Source organism: Muntiacus reevesi, chromosome 4 (assembly GCF_963930625.1).
Source record: "Muntiacus reevesi chromosome 4, mMunRee1.1, whole genome shotgun sequence".
In the NCBI taxonomy this organism is placed as follows: Eukaryota; Metazoa; Chordata; class Mammalia; order Artiodactyla; family Cervidae; genus Muntiacus; species Muntiacus reevesi.
The window spans coordinates 64,219,610-64,242,499 of NC_089252.1; the positions used below are offsets into that span (position 1 = coordinate 64,219,610).

Sequence of the window (22,890 nt, forward strand, 5' to 3'; positions counted from 1 at the left end):
GGCTCCGATGAGCAGGGCTGTGCACACTCAGCCACGCATATTAAACCAAACGAAAACATGCCATTCTGCGTGTGCCCACTGACCTAACCCCCCATGCAGGAGGCCCCCTACTGTGTTTAAAAGTATTTATCTATCCTACTAGATCAGAAGCTCCCCGCCAGGAAGGGATGGATGTCACAGTATCTTAATTTTCCCTGCAGCATCGAACACACTATCTTCCTTGCATATAGTAGATGTTTAGTAAATTTAATGGTAATATATACCACGCTGTCTTTATGCAATGAATATTACTCAGCCATAAAAAAGGATGAAATAATGCCATTTGCACCTACATGGATGGACATAGAGATGATACACTAAGTGAAATATGTCAGAAAAAGAGAGACAAATATCATATGATATCACTTATATGTAAAATCTACAACAATGATATACATGTGCTTATTTACAAACCAGAAGTAAACTCACAGACATAGAAAACAAGCTTAGAGTTATCAAATGTGAAAGGGGCAGTGGAGGGATAAATTAGTGGTTTGTAAAATGGGTAAAGAACAAGGTCTGACTGTATAGCACAGGGAACTATATTCAGTATTCTGTAATGATCAGTAAAGAAAAAGAATCTGAAAAACTGTGTATGTGCGTGTGTGTGTATGTGTGTGTTCTGAACACTTTCTGTACACCTGAATCTAACATTATAAATCAACTATCCTTCAACAAAAAGTAAGTAAAAAACTAAGATTAAAAACAATAACAGTAAAGTCACATGATGGTTCAAAAGTGTCTTTCCTCACAGGTCAGTTCTATTGCAAAACCTCATGTCTTATTTTACTGTTTCTGGAACTAGAATATCAGAATTAAGTAATTAAGCTCAGAAATCAGGAAAAGAGAGTGAAGCAATGTTTTCTGTGGGTGGACCTTGTTACCCATCTTATTTGCCTCTGCTTGCTAAGCATCTGAAGGTTGCAGCCCTTTACCTGGGAAGTAATTTGCTGTTCTTTTCTGTATGAAACAGTTGCATCCTTTTTTTCCCAAAGATGCTTCAAAGAACGAGTCATTTCAGATTTCAATGGTTTAGATTCTTTTCCTTCAAAATGAGCACTGTTTGGCCTTTGTATTCTAGCAGGATTTTTCTTTCACCCTTTTTTTTCACATCTAAGTCAGGCTGTAGGCCTGTTGTGTTGTAGCATCCTTGCTTCATTGTAATGATCAGTCACAGGACATCAGTGGAAAAGGAAATACTGAAGAAATGATGAGGTTCCCTTGTTAGTCTGGTTTTACAAGCATTATGTGCAGCAAAGAATTTATAAGTGCTGTCCTTCAGCTACCTTCTTTGATCAACATAATGCAGAGAACTAGGAAATCCAATAATAAGAGAAGACATTTGGCGGTCACTCAACAATTTAGTGATGTACAAAACGTTGAGCTGAAATACAGATGCCTGGAGGCGGTCTTGAGCCCAGCAGACTTCCAGGAAACCTGCAAATCACTCCTCCTTTCCTGCAGGCTGCCTTCTCTCCCTGCAGTTTAGTCTTCCCGCTCTGAGCTCAGACAACATCCGTGGCATGTTCTTAAGCCAAAATAGAAAGCGGGGGTTTTATGGCAGGGTGATTCTTAAACATCAGCTGTTTAAGCTTGAGTCGAACTTTAGTGGAATGTGTGATTCCTAGACAAAGTGTTCACTTCTTCTTTTTAAAAATCACGTTTGACTCACAGCTGGATATTCTTTGGAAGAGGTTGGGTGTTACCTCAGGTCATGTGCTTCAAGTGGGCTTTTTGACAGTCCTACAGAAACATGAAATGTAGTGTGAGGTTACACTCTGAGAGCAAGTCTTGCTTATGAGCTCATGGGCTCATGCTATCACACATCCGAGCCAGCAGTGCTGGTTTGTATCACTTCCCCACACAAAGAACCACCCAAAGTTGGTAAACATGTAAGCAATTTACTTAAAGGATTTAAAGAGCCAGTAGCAATACAGAAGTATGAAAAAGACTGTTGACTATGATAACCATGATACCAAAGGAGAAATGTGGATGAGGGATGAATTAGGAGGTTGGGAATTGACCTTTACAAGTGTCTATATGAAATAGATAATCAGGGGCTTGCCTGATGGTTCGGTGGTCAAGAATCATCCTGCCAATGCAGGCCTCACTGCTTTGATCCCTGGTCTGAGAAGATCCCACATGCTGGGGAGCAGCTAAGCCCTACACCGCAACTGTTGAGCCTATACTCTACAGCCTGGGGAAATCAACCCCTGAACCCACGTGCCTAGGGCCTGTCCTCCACGACAAGAGAAGCCCCTGCAGTGAGAAGCCCACGCACCACAGTGAAGAACAGCCCCCACTTGCCGCAACTAGAAAAAAGCCCAGGCGGCAACAAAGACCCAACACAGCCAGAGTAAATAAGTAAAACAATAAAATAGATACCCAACAAGGACCTGTTGTATATAGCACAGGAAACTCTACCCAATCTTCTGCAGTGAACTATATGGGAAAGCAATCTGAAAAACAGTAGATACATGTACATGGATAACTGAACCACTTTGCTATACACCTGAAACTGACACATCATTGAAATTAACTATCCCCCTCCATCCCGACTATACTCCAAAATAAAATAAAACTTAAATTTAAAAAGAGGATAAAGATACTTTCAACAGAATTCAAGTGGATTGTCACACAATTGTCCAGTTGAATGGCTAAAGTCACGAGAAGCTGCCTACAGATATACTGAACAAAACAAAACGAAAAGCCTCTGGCAGTACCTTTGTTTGTAGAACTTTGTCCCAATTTCTAAATAAATATATTTTTGCTTTTTTATAAAGTCACTAGGCTTGTAGTGCAATAAAAAAAATAGCAAAACTTTAAATTAACACACCAAGTTTCAAGCATTTCAGGAAAGCATTGATTAGATCTGCCAGTGGAGCGAGTGCATTTGGCGAATGACCTAATTAGCGTGGAGTGTGGAGTTCTTTCTCACTGCTCTCTGCTTCCTGCTAATTGCAGAGCTGCTGGCCTTCTCCCCCTGACAAGGAGGGAAAACAAGGACGGGTGTATGGAGGAAACAGTGGCGTACAGTTTTCATCCGTTTGAACCTGCTGCCAGGCTTCATTGTGTGATTGAAGCAGTGAGACCACTGGCCTTCCAGCCTCTTGGGTGGGTGTTTCCAGTGGGTCCCATTTTATCGAGGATTTTAGCAGTTACCATAAAGCGTTATTAGCTGGAGCTGAACTAATCTCCCTATGCTGCCCCTCACCAGATGTAGGTATGGAGGTTTCTGTTCCCAGGCTTGATGATTTGTCATTAAGGAGAGCAAATTGAAACCAAATTGGAGTTGCTTTATTCCTTCATAAATGCATCATTATTCTCTAGGGGCAGCTTCGTATTTCATTCTGTTTCTTTGTGATTGTGATGTAGTATACGCTGTCACGTAAAACTCAAGAGTGCAGTGTTTTTCTCAGGAATCGTGGTGTTTTAGGGGGAATTACTTGAGATGTTTTACCTGTACACGTTCATTTTCATTAGTGAAAGTAAGTTCGTATGAAAAACTGAACTTAGTGAAATTTTTTTTTAAAGATTTTCTTGGTGTGGACCATTTTTAAAGTCTTTATTGAATTTGTTATAACAGTGCTTTTGTTTTATGTTTTGGTAATTTTGGCACAAGGCATGAGGGATCTTAACTCCCTGTAACTAGGAATTTTGAACCTACACCCAGTGCATTGGAAAGTGAAGTCTTAACCACTGAACCACCAGGAAAGCCCCCAAAACACTGATTATTTTAGAACTTTGTTTCCCAGGAGTCTTCAGGAGAGACGTTTTGTACCAAGGAGCCACTCTCTTGCTGGCATGAAGGCTCTTTGGAAAGACACCCTTGTCCAAGTTCACCCATCACCTCCCTGATTCAGAGGAGGCTCAGTGAGTCTCCTGCCCTCACAGGGGTTTCTTCTCTTTGGACTGGAGTTTAGCCCTGGAGCTCAGCATCACGATTTTGTGCTGTCCTGTGGGATGAGTGGGGTGGACGAAATGGAGGAAGCCACGCTGTTACAGCGGCTGGGAGTCGTGAAATCCCTGGGGCCTCACCAGGTGGCGGCGTTGTTGAGTCTGAATCATGGCTGCTTGGCATCTGTATTGTTCTGTAGAATCAACGTGTATTAAGACACTTTTATTAGTTAATCTCCACTTAAGTCCCATGGAGTAACTTTAAACATGGTTTCAATTAATTTCAACAAATGTTTATTAAGCTCAGGCTATGTCCCAGAAGCAAAGATATACAAAGAAATAACACCTGGAAAAAAAATTTTTTTTCTTCCTTCCAGTTACTATGAGCAAAAAACCAGCTCCCTGTTTTAGCAAAGGACAGCACTTCAGTCATATTCTAGAACCCCCTCAACACTTCCACTTTCTCAGGAACATTATCCTAAAATTTATCTGTCTTTCTGCCTAAAGCTTTGATTTCTTGACTTCTGCTTGAGCTTTCTTATCAGCATTCAAAAGTACTAAGAACAATATCTGTCTCATAGCAGAGCAACAAATAAATACATGTTTAATATTTTGAATGAATACTCAGGAGTACTGTAAGCCAGGCCGGGGAATAGATACACACATGTGTGTGCAGACAACTGGGCCACATTCCCAGAGATACTTATTTCATTTTTCCAGAGGTGAAAAGTGAACATTGGTTGTTTTTTACCCTCCCAAGTAAGTGTATCTAGCATCTAGCTACGGTTGGAAACCATAGGCCATAGCATCTCCCATCTTACAAGCAACAAACATAAACAGCTCCTTAGCCTCACATAGCCCTCAGGCTAAAGCTGGCTCCTAATTCTCCTTCCCAGCAACAGAATAGCAGACAAGACTGTAAACACTCTCTACTTGTCCATCTCACTCTTGCTTTTCAGCTACTCAAGCACCCTTCGGTCCCATCTCTGGCCTGTAGCTGAGCTTGGTAAGAATACATGAGATACTACTGTACATACAGTAAGCTACAAAGACCTACCATACATCAGAGTGAACTATATTCAATGTTGTAACAACCTATAATGAAAAAGAATCTGAAGCTGTCCACCTGAAACTAACACGATATTATAAATCAGCCATGGTTAAAAAAGACAAGTTCACATTCCTAAAACACTGGGCGTCTCAAGTGCCCATCTTGGCTCACAGTGGCATTGGACACCAGTGGTCTCTGACTGTCTCTTTGGCTTTGAGACATCTTCTTCCCTTTGTAATTCTTTCTTTCCATCGGGTTCTCCTCCAGCCTCCTTCTCGATCTCATTTCCTTATCTCACTAACACTTCAGTGGTGAAGTTTCAGCTCCAAACCTGTGTGCTCTTTGTTTCTGCTTACACCAGGCACTTTTGTCTTTTTCCATTTCTGTAAATCGTACCTTCCTGCTGTAGACCTCCTAGATTTTATTTCCAGTCTTGTTCCCCTTTCTGATGACCAGCCTAATGTATCCAGCTACTACTTGACATTTTTCCTTAGATGTCTCACAGGCATTTCTGGCTCACCATGTCTCAAACTGATATTTTAATTTTCCCACTCCCCTGTTGGTTCCTCCTCCAGGCTCCCAATTTCTGTAAATCACATCTCCACCTACCTATTGGCTTATGCTGAAAAAACAGTAGTAATCTTTTTCTTTTATATTTCCTTTATTCCCAACCCGGTCCATCCATCACTGGGTCCTGTTAATTCTGCCTCCAACATGTAAGTCAGGCCATCCATTTCATCCTTTCTGTTTCACGGCCAGTTGCTGTTTGTCCAGATTACTGTAATAGCCCCTAGGTCATCTCCCTGATCCCACTCCTATCGCCCACCTCCCCTACAACCAATCCCATCTTCAGGACAAGCCAGTGAGAGTGGTATTATAAAAATGCAGGTCATCTCATGCCACTGCTTTCTTAAAACCTTCAATAACAGTCAATCATCAGAGTCTGTGGTATATGCTCTCATTTTCTTTCAAGGAAGGCAAACCAATTTGTTATTATAGATTCATTTTTGTGGTTATTAATTTTATGTTCATCTCCCAACTCAACTATAAGCTGAATAAGGATGCAAACTGGAACTATTTTTTCCCCCACTAGTCTATACTCTGTACCTGGCAAAATTCCTGACATAGAATTTCATTATTGAATGAGAAAGCAGCCTGTGGATGAATGAGGAAGATGGACCAGAGCATGAGGTGGAAAAGGTGACTTATCAAACCTCATGTATCCCATTGCACTGAGAACTCAATCACCCCCTGGATAAGTGTGCTGACTGAATGAGCTGGGTTGAATTTTTTTATGGAATTGTTATATTTTATGTGCTAGCCTCAACGTCTAAGGGATTTTGAAGAATTGTGACCTCTCTCTGGTGGACTTCAGGGGCTTCTAGAAATAGGTTGCAAAGTAATATTATAAAGTGATTCACTGTACAGTGTATTTGGAAAGGCCTATGCAGATTTGGCTCCAAATCCTGCTCTACCAATTAAGCAACTTGTGATTTACGGGGTCAGTCTTGTCACCTGGCTTACACTTTGGTTTCTCTATGTAAATACATAAACTGGCATGAGGACAATGGTATTGATACTGTATTATTATCATTTCATCAGGTGCCAACACGTCACCTACCCAGGGCAGTTGTTGGCCCATAATAGAAAAAATCTATATCTTATTTTATCATATGCTCTTCCTAACACTACTTCTAGACTTATTTTGCCCTTTTTCCTCTTTTTCCCTCATGTTACTCATCTCAGTGGATGGTAATCCTCATATTACTCACATAGTTTGAATTTTGTGGGAAGAGAGAAATTAGTAGTACTGACAGAGCAGGCTTCCTTGTGGATTTGAAACACAAACTTCCCAGCTTTTCAAGAGCATTGGATGGTACACTGATGAGTAACAAGTTCATTTTTGGCTAACATGCTGGGAGGGAGAAAACGAAGATAAGATTCAAGGGGAGAAAATTAAAAAGTTAATTACAAGAAACAACTTGGTAATTGAATTCCTATCCACTCTTTAGTTATTTTGGGGAAGAGGGTCACAGTTCACAGTTAGTAGGTTTGCCTTAGCAGTGCTCCCCAAAACTTCTACATGAGACAAGCAAGGGGATGCAGAGCTGGCAGCAGAGAAGAGGAGCAGGATGAGTGTGGGGTGGACTTTGAGTGCCCTACACACGTTCTTGATCATTTCTAGTCTGAAATATTTTTGGCAGCTGAAATTACTCTCAGGTGAAGCCCTGACTAATACAGCTATATTTCATGGGCATGCAGAACCCCTCCTTTTCATTTAATACGTTTTACTGGCTCTTTCTTTCACCTCACTATACACACACACAGACAGAGGCATACAAAGTATAATATAGGCAACTTTGGGGACTTCCCTGGTGGCTCAGATGGTAAAGAATCTGCCTGCAATATGGAAGACCTGGTTTGATCCCTGGATTGGGATGATGTCCTGGAGAAGGAAATGGCTACCCACTCCAATGTTCTTGCCTGGAGAGTTCCATGGACTGAAGAGCCTGGCGAGCCACAGTCCATGGGGTTGCAAAGAGTCAGACTTGACTCTTACCCTTTCATAGGCAACTTTTATGCTCTTTTCAGGTTGTACTTAAGCTTTAAAAATTAGCAAATGAGTTTCTTATTTTTAAAAGGCATTTGAATATTTATCTATTTATCATAAGTTCCTTAACAGTCAAAATTGTTTATTTAGGATGTTATCTTTGAGAGAGACACGTCCTATAATGAATTAACATGGGCTTGGAAATCAACTGGAACTAGGCTCAAATCTCCCTGAACTCACTCATCGCCTTTAGTCATTCATTCAACATGCGTTTATTGAATGACTGCTTGAATGCCAGAAACTGTTAAGTTTGCCAGTACTAACTTCATGCAGGTTCTAGCACTGCTTTTAATACCATCAAGTTTTTTGAGGGTTAGAAAATTACCTTTTGAGTTAAACTTTTCTACATTTTTCAGCATTTTGTGTTCCTAATTCTTGCAACAAAGTCATTGAAGAAAGAAATGATTAAATAATGTTACCTCATTCACCAAATTAATCTAAATCAGCTTGCTGATTGCATAGCCAATCTCCAGAGCAACCTCTAGAAAATAAGCACGTTGCTGTTTTATGTTTAATATTGTGGTCTCTTTCCTGACACGTTAAGGGCCATAGACTGAGGTCTGTGGTTCAACCAGGGTCATGAGTGCGAGTCTGACCACAAACACCCATTCCATCAGCGACACAGAGCTGCTTGCAAGTGCTCACCTGGGACTTTGTGTTTTCACAGGGTATGGTTTTGTAGATTTTGACAGCCCAGCAGCTGCACAGAAAGCGGTAGCGTCTCTCAAGGCAAATGGCGTGCAGGCACAGATGGCCAAGGTAAGAACAGTGTTTCGGTTCTGCTTTATTATTTTTTTCTTTTGTGATCGTATGTTTTTCCATTCCTATGAGATGAAATTGGAGTCTGTGACCATTTGAATTATGTTTTGTTAGGGGGGAATAAGAAACCTCATCGTAGACTTGGCTTGGAAGAATCTGGCTGGTTTATTTCATCGACTGTTTGTGTATATTTATTAATGTTCTCTTTTATTATGGTTACCTTATTGGCAATTCAAGGGCACTTGTGAAATGCTCTGTTTTACCCCAGATAGGAGAGGTGTGTGTGCGCGCATGTGTAATCTGGGGTTCTATGAACAGTTTTGGAAGAGTACAGTTCTCAGTAAGATGTCTTTGATAAACTATGTGTTGAAAAATTGCTCATTGTAATGCTGTGGAGAGATGATCCCTAAATGAGGGGATGGTCTGATCTGTGCAAGAAAATGAGTTTAACCCAAGTGTGTATTGTCTGTATTAGTAGGATTTCACTTTGGCCTTTATAAATAGAGTTTTCTTAGGTAACAGTTTCCTATATATTAATAATTTTCAGTACACTGTTATTGTTTTGTAAAACAAGTAGTATGGAACTTTCTTTCTACCTGAAATTATAATGCATTTTTATATTCAAGAAAATAAATAAAATCATTTATAATAATTTCTTATCCTGATATTGCAGTGGTAATCACAACAATCTACACATATCAAATGATTTAGAACTACACACACATATTGTTCACTCAATGGCAACTTCCTGGTGTTGATATTATGCTAAAATTAACATATAACCTTTGGGGGAACTGAGTGGAGGCCTCATGGGATCTCTCTATACTATCTTCCTGTAAATCTATGATTATTTCCAAATAGAAATGCTTTAAATATCAGTTATAGGAATGCTCAGTGCATATTTGTTTTAAAATAATGGTCATTTTGGAGTTACTCATATGTCACTTTAGTTTTCTGATTCCTATCAGTTAATGTGTAGATCTTTGGCTTCTCAAAAGTTAGGTGGAAAGTCAATAGGTCTTGAAATACTGACCTAGTGCATTTATGTCATATTTATGTATATATTAATACTTACTCTCAACTTTTCCCAGAGAGAGCTGAGTTTACACTAAGTTGTCAGTTTTTTGGTCATTAGAATTTTATTATCATTGCTAAAATTCTTTGATGACATTTTCCAGTTTCAACACCTGATAACTAGAGGTGGGCTATCTGGTTTTCTTCATCTTCTCACAAGCTGACACCTCCCGTATCTGTTAACCTCTCACTGCGGGTCACTGCCCGTAGTGATTACTTTGCTGGACTTGTTGCCCTTAATGGCACATTAATTGTTTTTCGAGGCGGGATAAATTAGAATTTGAAACCTTTCAGCTGTGTAATGCATTTCTCATCATGATTGTGACTGGAAGTTTTGAATTTGGTCATGAACTAAGATTGATGAAGTTAATCTTTGTAATTAATAAGGGAATTACATACATGTCTTGGTTTAAAGGTTACCTGACAAAAGAATCAAGTTACTTGGCAACTTGAGTAGTAGCTTCTTATACCCAGCAAACACGTGATATAAAATATAGTTATTAGGTATATGCAAAGGAGAAATTGAATTTCGGCTGAAAGGCAGAACCTATTGACAAGAAAATGATGAAATACATGCTTAAGTAAAACCCTTGTTATTGGCGTATCTTTGATCTGATATACTGCCAAAGTTTGCAAATTGCTAGATTGTGGCAGTTTAGAAATAATGATCACAGTCTGTATAATCTCCACTGTTCAGATGTCTCTCAGAAAGAGAGTTATTTGTTGGATAAAAACCACTTGTATCTTGCACAAGAGGAAAAGAAAGTTGTCTTTGATTTTATAACCACTGAGAATTCATTGTGAATATTTTCCTTTTGTTTCTGAGCATTTTGGTATACAAGGTCTCTCTCTCTCTTTTATATACACACACCAATCACTGACATCTCATCTAGACAGGAAACTATCAAAGGGAAAATATTTTAAAGAGCTTCTGAAAATGATTAATTATACTCAGCATCTTGACCCTTGCCCATGCCCCTTGTACACAGTAAGGAGATTCCAACTGGGATGCTTAAAGGCACTTATTTCATTTCTGGAGTTGCTTAAAGATCTCTGCCATATCAATTATGCTGTTCTTATTCTCTTTTTCCTCACTGATTTTGAATCTAAAGCCTAGAGCTATAGGGCCACATCTGCCTACTGGAAAACTTTCAGCAGTAAATGACTCTGTAATCGAACTACCCAGAAGCAAATAAATAGCCTCCCTTTGACAATGAAATGGAACAAGCTTGACCACCTGCATTAGCAGATTTCTCACTGAGCTATTGGATTTCATGGCCTTTTTTTTCTTTGTCCTGGTGATAACTGTTATTTATTATCATATAAACCTGCAGTCTGCAGGGTGTGGAAAACTTGCACTATATTTTTTGCCATTCAACTACCGAGTGAATTGCTGCCTGCATCCTTGTTCTTATCAATATCCTACTATGCAGGTTGTGGACTCAGAATTTAATGACTCCGGGATTTTCAAGCAAAAATGCCACAAATAACCTAGGTTCCCAATAGCAACCTGGAGCAAACATGAAACATTCGAAGTGAATCAGTTTATATAGCTAACTCCAGTGTGTGCATATGAAAAATTCAGCTGATTTGTCAACAAACAGGAATTAAACAATAAATTCTCTAGTAAGTGGTAATTGATTAATAATGTATAACCATTAACACAGACTATCATTTTCTGTGTACTTGCTGTTCTGCCAAAAAAGGTTTTTAGGGATCAAAGGATATGTTTCTTTCAGGAGAACGCATTTAAAATATTTTATTAATACACAGCAGTTAAGAGCATAGGTTTGGAGGGAGATAAACTTGGCTTTGAATCCTGGTTCCTGTACCAACTGGCTATGTGACCTTGGCTAAGTTATTTAAATATTTCTGAAATTCTCCAATAATAATACTTTGGTTATAAGACTGCTGTGAAAATTAACTAAAAAGATAACAAAGAATTTAGCATTGCACTTAGTTTATATTAAAGTTCAATGAATATCAATTATTCAATAAATATTGTTATGCTTTAAATTTGTTACTGAACTTTCCATAAATCATGATGCATGCTTCAAATGTTGCTTTATTTAAAAAGTTTTCTGAGAAATACAATCAATAGGATCAATCAACAAATGTTTTAATTGCTTGCTAAGTGGCAGGCACTGTGCTAGGCGTTGGGAAATCAAGATTTAATAAAACTTCTTTCTTATTCTGAATTTTCATCATGTACTTTATCTCTTGGAATAGCTACAGCTCTGGGTTAAAACTATTGACTGTTGCTATTCTTGCCAATTTTAGGGTATTTAGGAGAAAGTCATTAATATGTCTCAACCATAAAAGGAAAAGAGCTGAGGAAAAGAAAAAAAAAACAAACGACTATAGTTTGCCTTGTAAGTGTTTGTTTAACTCATTAACAAGAAAGTTGTAGAAAGGCAATGAATGTTTTGAGTGCCATCAAGGTTAAGGCTGCTCTGCAATTCTTCATATGTGGTGTTCATCAATACATTTGCCTTTTCTTTTCTAAAATGCCGCTTATTGTACCCACATTTAAGCCAGGAATATGAAAAGGGCAAAAGGTTGAAGGATCATAAGACTGATTCTGAAATTTTAAAACCTTTTCCAGACTCCTAGCTCAGGAGTGTTTACCCTAGCTAGTGTTTACCCTAGCTCATTGTGTTTACATCTCAATGGCCAAAACTGAGTCATATGGTTTCTCCTTTAGCTGCAAGAGATTCTAGAATGGTGAATATTTTAGTTTGTTGACCTGTAGAGGAGAAAAGCAAGAATTGCTTATCTGCCTGGCTATTTGAGCAGTAAGGGAGCCCACCTCAAAGCCTCACCCTGTAATCACATGCAGGGACAACATCATATCCAACAGGCCCAGACTCAGCTGCTTAAAAACAAATTATCAGGACTTCCCTGGGGGTCCAGTGACTAAGACTCTTTGCTTCTGATGGAGGATGTCTGGGTTCGATCCCTGGTCAGGGAACTAGATCCCCCATGCCACAACTAAAGAGCCTGCACACCACAACAAAGATCGAAGATCCCATGTCTCACCACTAAGACTCACCACAGCCAAAAATAAATAATAATAATAACGAAGTTATCTGTGTCCCCACAGTGTAGAATGACAGAAAAACAGGAAGCATGGGTCTGAGGGAAACTACCACTTGGGAACAGAGAGTTTGGAAAACAGAAATCACTGATAGCTAATACATGTAGAATTCAGCTGGGCAGGAGTAGAATTCTTGTGTTGTCAGTATGGAAGTTTCCTTGGTTAACCAATCACCGCGTGCATGCCTGCCATCCAAGCTTTCTCTTGCCCACTATTTCCCAGGGCTTCATGGAGGCCTCTCTGGAGGGCTGCTCAGCTTTAGAAACTGAGTTTTTCTGGATGTTAATTTTGAAGCTCCAGCCACCAGCCAAGTTTTGGTCATCTTCAGCTTAGAAGGTGTTTTTCTTATTTCCCACGTTTTAATTACAATCTTGAGGAAACAGAACACAACTCTTTCCACCACAAGGAAGAAGTCACCCCCTCCTCAGAGCCTTTAAATAAAGTTTTATCAGGTCTACGACTATAACTGCTGTACCAGTTGCCAAAGGTGGTTTCACCCCACGGTGGGATATCTAGAATAAATCAGAGTTAAGTCATCACCAAGGAGACCAAGTGTCCAAGAGGATGTCAGATCATCAGAAATAATGTAAAAAATATGTGTCAACCATTAGGATAATATAAAAATACTGTGTCAACCATTGTGGAGAACCAGGTTGGTACCAGAGGAAAGGAATTCTTTTTTATAAATCAGTGAACTTAGTCTTGATTTTGGGGGGGAAATAATTTATTTTGAGATCAGAAGCAAAAATTTAAAAAGTCAATGCATAAAGGAAAATAAATCCTGTAAGTTCAAATATGTATATGCATACAATTATTATTATTGTTTTTGGCCACACTGAATAGTGTGTGGGATCTTAGTTTACCAACCAGGGATAGAACTCAGGTCCCCATCAGTGGGAGCTCAGACTCTTAACCACTGGACTGCCAGTGAAGTCCCCATATAATTAATTTTTAAAAACTCATCATCTCTGTGGAGTCCTAACAGTTATATTCCAGGAGGAGAAATTTAGTGAATGAATGAGGGACCTACAGCACACAATATTCTAGATTTTTTTAAAAGTTCAACCACTAGCCCCATGAGGTTGTCTACCAAAGCTACTCTTCTGAATGCAGAGACACATAAGCAGGATTCCTCATCGGGACTCTTGTGGCCTATAGCAGTATTAATATTGCTTTTAATCTGCCTATATTGCTTTGCTTTTACCATTTCTAGGAATATGAGCGTCAGCAGGCTATTTGGTGTCCAGGGATCACTGCATTGGTGGGGCCTACTAGTAATCTACCAAAAAAAGAAGGCTCTCAAAGGAGCTCATGTCAGAAGGAGATGATAGGGAAAATGTTGCTTTCTGTGACTAGATGGAAAAGTCAGTCAATACATTTTATTTATTCCTACCTGTTACATTATTTTTGATGCAAATGTGAATGAAATTATTTTCCTTATTTCTTTTTCAGATATTTTGCTGTTAGTGTATAGAAAAGCAACTGGTTTCTGTATATTGATTTAGTATCCTGAAACTTTACTGAAGTCATTTATTAGTTCAAATAGCTTTTTTTTTTTTTTTAGTTCAAATAGCTTTTTAATGGAGTCTAGGGATTTCTGTATATAAGATCATATCATCTGTAAACAAAGACAGCGTTACTTTTTCCATACAATTTGAATGCCTTTTCTTTTCCTGTCTAATTGCTCTGGCTAGGACTTCCAGCACTATGTTGAGGAGGAAGACGAGTGGTGAGCATGCCCGCCTGTGTCTTATTCCTGATCTTAAAGAAAAAACTTTGAACCTTTGCCATTAAATATGATGTTAGCAGTGGGCTCGTCATGTATGACATTTATAATGTTGAAGTATGTTTCTTCTATACTCAATTTGTTTAGAGCTTGTCATGAAAAGGTGTTGTATTTTTGTTATTATTGCTATAAACTTCTCTTAGAACTACTTTCTCTTTGGCATCAGTGAGTTTTGGCATGTTGTGTTTCTATTTTTGTCTTTTTCAACACATTTTTTTTTTAATTCTACTTTTGATTTCTTCTTTGGCAAATTGGTTTTTCAGGAGAATGTCGTTTAATTTCCACATTTGTTGTTTTCTTTGTTTTCCTTCTGTTATTGACTTCTAGCTTCATAACACTGTAGTTGAAAAATATACTTGTTATAATTTCAGTTTTCTTAAATTTTCTTATATTTTTGTATCTGACCTATCCTAAAAAATGTTTCTTCTGTGCTCAAGAAGAATGCATATTCTGCTACTGTGAGATGGAATGGTCTATGTTTGTCTCTAAGTTTCATTTGGACTACGGTATAGTTTAGGTCAAATGTTTCCTTATTGATTTTCTGTCTGGATGATCTATTTGTTGTTGAAAGTGGAATAATGAAGTACCTTACTATTATTTTATTGTATCTGTTTCTCACTTCAGAAATTAGGATATGTTTAATATAATGTTGGTGCTTTGATATTTTTGATTGCTGTATATTCTTGATGAATGACCCCACTTTGACATTATATAATGACCCTCTTTGTCTCTTGTTACTATTTTTGATTTAAAGTTTACTTTGTTTGGCATAAGTATAGGTATTCCTGTTCTCTTTTGATTTCCACTTGTATCAAATGTATTTTTATAGCCCTTTACTTTGAGAGTATGTGTGTCCTTAAAATTGAAGTGAATCTCTTGTAGGCAGCAGTTAGGTAGGTCTTTTAATCCATCCAGTCAGTCTATGTCTTTTGATTAGAGAATCTTATTTCATTTACATTTATAGTAATTATTGATAGGTAAGGATGTCCTGTCATCTTATTAATTTTTCTAACTATTTTATAGTGCCCTTCTTCCTTTCTTCATGAATTGATTATTACCTGCAGTGATGTGTTTTGATTCCCTTCTCTTTACCTTTTATGTATCTAATATAGGTTTTGCTTTGTGGTTACCATGAAGCTTACATAAAGTGTCTTATAATAGTCTATTTTAACCTGATTATGATGTAATTTTCAATTACACGCAAAAATTATTTTCTTCCTTTTATGTTTTTGATGTCACAATTTACCTGTTTTTACATGGTGTAGTCATTAACAAATTACTATATAGTAGGTTTTTAATATCTTCTTTAACTTTGATACTAGAGTTAAATGGTTAACAGCACTATTTTATAGAATTAGAGGATTCTAAGGTTGACTACATGCGTACATTTACAGTAATGCATATACAGTGCATTGTATATTTTCAAATGTTTTTGTGTTACTAATTAGCAGCCTTTCATTTCCGCTTGATGAACCCCTATGATAAGTCTAGTAGTGATGAACTCCCTAAGCTTTATTTCGAGAGGAAATCTTTATTTTTCCTTTATTTCTAAAGAACAACTTTGCCAGATAGAGTAATTTTGATTGGCAGTTGTGTTTTTTTTCCCCCTGCAGTGTTGATTATTGAAATACTTTTCAACTCTGATAAATTGTTGTGATCTTAAACTAACTATTACCCAGGGATATTTCTTTAATTCATTTCCCAACCAGTTACCTGGGAGGATGTAATTACTGAGTCTGCCAAAAATGGTTCAAGGTAATCATTCTGCCTATGGATTGGAGGTGATGGTTGTGATTGGATAGGATGGACATCTTTATTTCTTAAGAACACATGCACCAAGGAATTGAAAATGAAGATCAATAGCACTTACATTTTAAAAACTTTAAGGGAGTTTTAACATACAATTGAATATACATATATACATGCACATATATAATCTAGAAAATATCTATTTTTTAAATTGTTTAATTATCATCATTTTTCTATGCAATTGCTCAACAAATATAAAAATGTTTGACAGCTTCATAGTCAATTTAGCTTTTGCTTGAAAATGGAGCTTAAAGTTAATAATAAAATTAAATGATAGGTTTCTGCCATCTCTGATTTTCTCTGCATCCTTTATTTATTACAATATAATTTATATCAATTCAACATTTATGGAAGCTATTCACAAATATATTACACAGGGGAGGTAGAAATTGGAGTGCTATGAATGAGCCAGCCTCATACAGAGGTGTTTTCCCTTCCTTCCCACCTCCAGGACACACATTTTATCCACTACTTGAATTAATCAAACTCAGGGTCTCCTGGCCAAACCATATTTGAACATTCTTCGTATCTAAGAAGCATTCCAAACAAAAAGGCAATGTCCATCAGTGTTTTATTATTTTCTATGTATAGGTCTTTTGTTTCTTTAGGTAGGTATACTCCTAAGTATTTTATTCTTTTTGTTGCAATGGTGAATGGTATAGTTTCCTTAATTTATGATGATGAAAGAAATCAAAGACGACACAAACAGATGGAGAAACATACTGTGTTCATGGATTGGAAGAATTAATATTGTCAAAATGGCTATTCTACCCAAAGCAATCTATAGATTCAATGCAATCCCTATCAAGCTACCAGCGGTATTTTTCACAGAACTAGAACAAATAATTTCACAATTTGTATGGAAATACAAAAAACCTCGAATAGTCAAAGTAATCTTGAGAAAGAAGAATGGAACTGGAGGAATCAACCTGCCTGACTTCAAACTCTACTACAAAGCCACAATCATCAAGACAGTATGGTACTGGCACAAAGGCAGAAATATAGATCAATGGAACAGAATAGAAAGCCCAGAGATAAATCCACGAACCTATGGACACCTTATCTTCGACAAAGGAGGCAAGGATATACAATGGAAAAAAGACAACCTCTTTAACAAGTGGTGCTGGGAAAACTGGTCAACCACTTGTAAAAGAATGAAACTAGAACACTTTCTAACACCTTACACAAAAATAAACTCAAAATGGGTTAAAGATCTAAATGTAAGACCAGAAACTATAAAACTCCTAGAGGAGAACATAGGCAAAACACTCTCCAACATAAATCTCAGCAGGATCCTCTATGACCCACCTCCCAGAATATTGGAAATAAAAGCAAAAATAAACAAATGGGACCTAATGAAACTTAAAAGCTTTTGCACAACAAAGGAAACTATAAGTAAGGTGAGAAGACAGCCCTCAGATTGGGAGAAAATAATAGCAAATGAAGCAACAGACAAAGGACTAATCTCAAAAATATACAAGCAACTCCTGAAGCTCAATTCCAGAAAAATAAATGACCCAATCAAAAAATGGGCCAAAGAACTAAACAGACATTTCTCCAAAGAAGACATACAGATGGCTAACAAACACATGAAAAGATGCTCAACATCACTCATTATCAGAGAAATGCAAATCAAAACCACAATGAGGTACCATTACACGCCAGTCAGGATGGCTGCTATCCAAAAGTCTACAAGCAATAAATGCTGGAGAGGGTGTGGAGAAAAGGGAACCCTCTTACACTGTTGGTGGGAATGCAAACTAGTACAGCCACTATAGAGAACAGTGTGGAGATTTCTTAAAAAACTGGAAATAGAACTGCCATATGACCCAGCAATACCACTTCTGGGTATACACACTGAGGAAACCAGATCTGAAAGAGACACGTGCACCCCAATGTTCATCGCAGCACTGTTTATAATAGCCAGGACATGGAAGCAACCTAGATGCCCATCAGCAGATGAATGGATAAGGAAACTGTGGTACATATACACCATGGAATATTACTCAGCCGTTAAAAAGAATTCATTTGAATTCTCAGTTCTAATGAGATGGATGAAACTGGAGCCCATTATACAGAGTGAAGTAAGCCAGAAAGATAAAGAACATTATAGCATACTAACACATATATACGGAATTTAGAAAGATGGTAACGATGGCCCTATATGCAAAACAGAAAAAGAGACAACAGATGTACAGAATAGACTTTTGAACTCTGTGGGAGAAGGCAAGGGTGGGATGTTTCGAGAGAACAACATCGAAACATGTTTATTATCTATAGTGAAACAGATCACCAGCCCAGGTGGGATGCTTGAGACAAGTGCTCAGGCCTGGTGCACTGGGAAGACCCAGAGGGATTGGGTAGAGAGGGAGGTGGGAGGAGGGATTGGGATGGGGAATACATGTAAATCCATGGCTGATTCATGTCAATGTATGACAAAACCCACTACAATATTGTAAAGTAATTAGCCTCCAACTAATAAAAATAAATGAAAAAAAAAAGGCAATGTCCAACTTCAGGAAAAGTGGTGAAATTCAAAGCAAATACAGACTTTCTTTCCCTATCTTTCTCTATTGAAATTATTATTATTATTTTTAGCATCCCTGGAAAAGTGACTTAAGCGATTTTATGCCTTTCAATAAAGGGAATAAACTTTTAGGTGAAGTGATACTGAGGGCTCATTTTATTATTCTGATGAGTAACTTTTACTCTTTTTTTCCCCCCATACTGATGAAGGACTTTAGGCTTTTAGGATCCATTTGGTAATATCTCTATATCAAACATAAACTATCTTCCATGTTATTTTTGTTTAAGATAATTAAAGAGAACCGCTTAATAAGCCCAGTGCCACATGAAGTTTGCATAGAGATATTTTCTAAGTCAAGGGTGAATTGCAGGAGATGTGAAAGACCTTCTGAAATCATTATTGTACAAAAATGTAATTCATATTCCATGATAATAGTGGCATATTGTAGGGGTGCTAACATTCACATTTATATTCATATGGATCTGGATTTAGAAGAAACTGGTTATTTGTGTAAGAAATTACACCAATTTTTAAAGATACAATATCAAACAAAGTAAGAGTATCCCTGTTGGAGAATACTTTAGTGTTGAATAAAATGCACAAAAGTATGTATTCTAAACTCCAAGAAAATAAAAATAGTGACTAGTAATGTAGAAGTCGTTCAAAATATCTACCCAGCCCTAGTTTTGTAATCCCTGAAGTAGATACTCCACATTTCCCTATGAAATATACAAGCTACAGGAAAAAATAATCAATCAGTAACTTCAAAAAAACCAAGATTAACAGAAAATGAATTCCCAGAAATTTACAAGAATACAAGTCTCTACTTACACTTTGGAGCAGAATTGAGATTCTTAACACGCCACTACCTTATTAATTAATTTATACAACCAAGTCTAGTTTTCCTTGGTTCCCTCCTTGCTTAGCTTTTGGAAGAAAACATTATATTCAAACATACAAACAAGCCCATATTATACATAGCATGTTGTCAAATACCAACACTACTATAGTGATTGTCCCTGCTAACCATCATATTCAAGACTTTTTTCATTCTTTTAATGTTTTCAATAAAGAGTGTCTAGAAGCAGAATTTGAGAATATGTATTTTTTAAAAAGATTCTCCAGTCATACTGAAGGTTAACCATATTTGTGATCAACTTCTCTAGAAGATACAAAATGTGCTGTGAAAGGAACAAAAAATCTATGAAAATAGAACAAGTTTGAGTCCAAATTCAATAGAAAAAAATCTAGAAATGTTAAGGAAAAAAACGAACTAAGTGAACTAAAGAAATATTGCAAATAAAAATAGTGTGTTAACAAAACTGGATTCAATATTGGTGGTAGTAGGGACAAAACTGACACTGTAGAAAATAAAATATATGTCTTGAAGATCTGACTTAAAGAAGTTCTCTCAATACACAGAAAAACAAAATTGTCATTTTTTTTTTCAAAAAATGAGAATATTATGTGAAGAACCAACTCATTAGAAAAGACCCTGATGCTTTGAGAGATTGAAGGCAGGAGGAAAAGGGGACGACGGAGGACGAGATGCTTGGATGGCATCACTGACTCGATAGACATGAATTTGAGCAAGCTCCAGGAGTTGGTGATGAACAGGGAAGCCTGGTGTGCTGCAATCTATGGGGTTGCGAAGAGTTGGACATGACTGAACTGAACTATGATGCACATGGAGGCTAGAGAGTAGAAACCAATGTAATTATCAGCACATCTTCCAGATAGAGAACCACACTGAAACAGAGGCAATAACCCAATATGTCAGCTGAAGCCATCTTTCCGGAACTGATACATCATTTGTGGAGATTGAAAGAATTGACCAAATTCTAAGCAAAATGGAAAGACAGATAGCTACAGATACTTAGGGACTATTTAAAATATGTACAAACACCCATGCAGGGGAAAAAAGTGGTTAACTAAGAAGGAAACAAAATTTAGCTCTTTTCATTTATTTACTATGGGGTTAAAAATCAGAAGACAATGGATTGATGATTACTGATTTTTGGAGGTAAGATCACAAAATTGTATATTCACCCTACTGAATGAAGCCTCAGAAACACTATCTAGTTGAAGTGCAAAGCTGATCTTCTCAATATACATAGTTATTACCTCGTGTAGTAAATATCTATAAATTCAAATTTAATAAAAGACACAAGCAGGCAAATCACAGATGAAATGTACATGGCCAATAACCTTAAAAGTAAGAATAAATATTACCAGTAATAAAAGAAATATAAACAAAAACAAGATATTATTTTATGATCAAATTTGCAGTGATTAGAACAAATAAAAGGGACTTACTTCCCTGGTGGTCCAGTGGTTAAGAGTCTGCCTGCCAATGCCCATGCATTCAATCCTTGTCTTTGAAGACCCCACGTGCCAAGACGCAGCTAAGTCACGCACCACAACTACTGAGACCATGCTCTAGAGGCTGCCCTTTGCAACAAGAGAAGCCACTGCAGAGAGAAGCCTGCACAGTGCAACTAGAGTGTAGTCCCTGCTTGCAGTAACTGGAGCAATCCTGTGTGTAGCAATGAAGACCCAGGGCAGCCAATAACCTAATTAATTAATTAATTTTAAAAGTACCATATTTTGGCAAAGTTAATAGTTGTTTAATGCAAATTGGCCTGACTTTTCCATAAATTAATCAAGTTCTACGTATTCATTTCTTTCTAGAAATGTAGCTTTAAAAAAATCCAACATGCAGACCAAGACCTATGATAGCAGTAATTCCAAGTATGAAAAATTTGAATATCAAATAGGCAAGAATAATCTTGGTCGACACAGTTTTGTAGAATAGTGGTTTGATAGGTTAGAGCAAACTTATAATCCATCTACTATTGATAAAATGGTATTTTTGAAGTATATTTACTCTTATGAGAAACACACCCAGTTCTAAAGTGAAAAGTAAAAGTGAAACTTAGTCATTCAGTCGTGTCCGACTCTTTGTGACCCTATGGGCTGTAGCCCACCAGGCTCCTCTGTCCATGGGATTCTCCAGGTAAGAATACTTTAGTGGGTTGCCATTTCCTTCTCCAGGGCATCTTCCTGACCCAAGGATGGATTGAATGGTATTTTTGAGGCATATGAATCTTGAGAAACACTGAGTTCGAAAGGAATCCCTAAATGCTGTCTGGGAGCTTTTTGGTGATTCATTCTATTCCATAATGCTCTAAGTTCCCAAAATGTTAATAGTTTCACTAGCGTAATTATACTAGTATACCACTAGCTTTCCTTTTTTACTCATTTCCCTCCAATTGAACTTTCTGGCCCTTTCTAATATGTATCTGACAAAAGAACTACAGATAGAGAGTGTTATTGCATCTTAGATGGAGGAAATGGTCCATGGATTAATGTCTGCACTGTGCCGTCTTGGCAATTGAGGCTCACCTCAGCCTTCGCTGGGACACAGGAAACCAGCTAATGGCTGATAATGTCCAGGAAATTAGTAACTCGTGCATATGGTAAACGCTCTGTTCCCAGCCAAATGATTTGTTTAACTGGTGGCGGAGTTCTCATAGGGATTGTTAGCAGAGTGGAATAGTAGGGCTTTATTACCCGGACTATGTGCTAATCCTTGTTTTTCCTTGCCTGAGGAACTTTACCATCATACAGAACACAACAGAAAAGTGTATAACCAAACGGTCAAAGCGTTCAAGGCACCAACGTGCTGTAGTCAGAAAGGAACTTTTATTTTTTAAATTTTAATGCTACTATTCTTACATAACATGGTTCTCTTAATTAGCTTAAAATTCCGTAAGATAAATTGTGAGTATTTCTTAGTTGTGAGAAAAATATGAAATCAGATGTCACTTTGCTTAATGTTCTGTTCCTATCTGTTCATTTTGTCAGTAATGGTGCTGATTATTTATAATCTGTTGTTTTCACTCGTTGATTTCCTACAGAGCATCAGGCCAGCCTCATGCTCTGTATTTTTGTGTACATATTGTCTCATTTATTCTCCTCACTGCCTCTTGTCTTCCTGCCCTATTTTATAGACAGCGTCCACTTTGCTCTCAAGCCACAGTTCATGGGCTAGCTCTTTAGGAGATCTTAATGACACTCGAGTCTTTATATGTTCACATAGAACCATGTTCAGCCTCATAGACACTATATTCACAATTTATAATTTAAATCTTACATAGGAGATAATTGGACACAGTCCTTCTGCCACCCAGACTATAAAATTCATGGGGGAAAAGACCATAATGGTTCCCGCCTCCAC

At 37.5% G+C, this 22,890-nt stretch overlaps 1 protein-coding gene across 6 annotated transcripts in view; it reads left to right on the forward strand.

The window, feature by feature from the left end:
* Window positions 1-22,890, forward strand: part of RBMS3 (RNA binding motif single stranded interacting protein 3) — a 773,699-nt gene that overhangs the window by 321,468 nt on the left and 429,341 nt on the right. For all 6 annotated transcript variants that reach the window (XM_065932912.1, XM_065932913.1, XM_065932916.1 and 3 more), the window contains exon 4: window positions 8,266-8,357. In XM_065932912.1, the coding sequence (XP_065788984.1) occupies window positions 8,266-8,357 (92 nt within the window). The remainder of the gene's footprint in view (window positions 1-8,265; window positions 8,358-22,890) is intronic.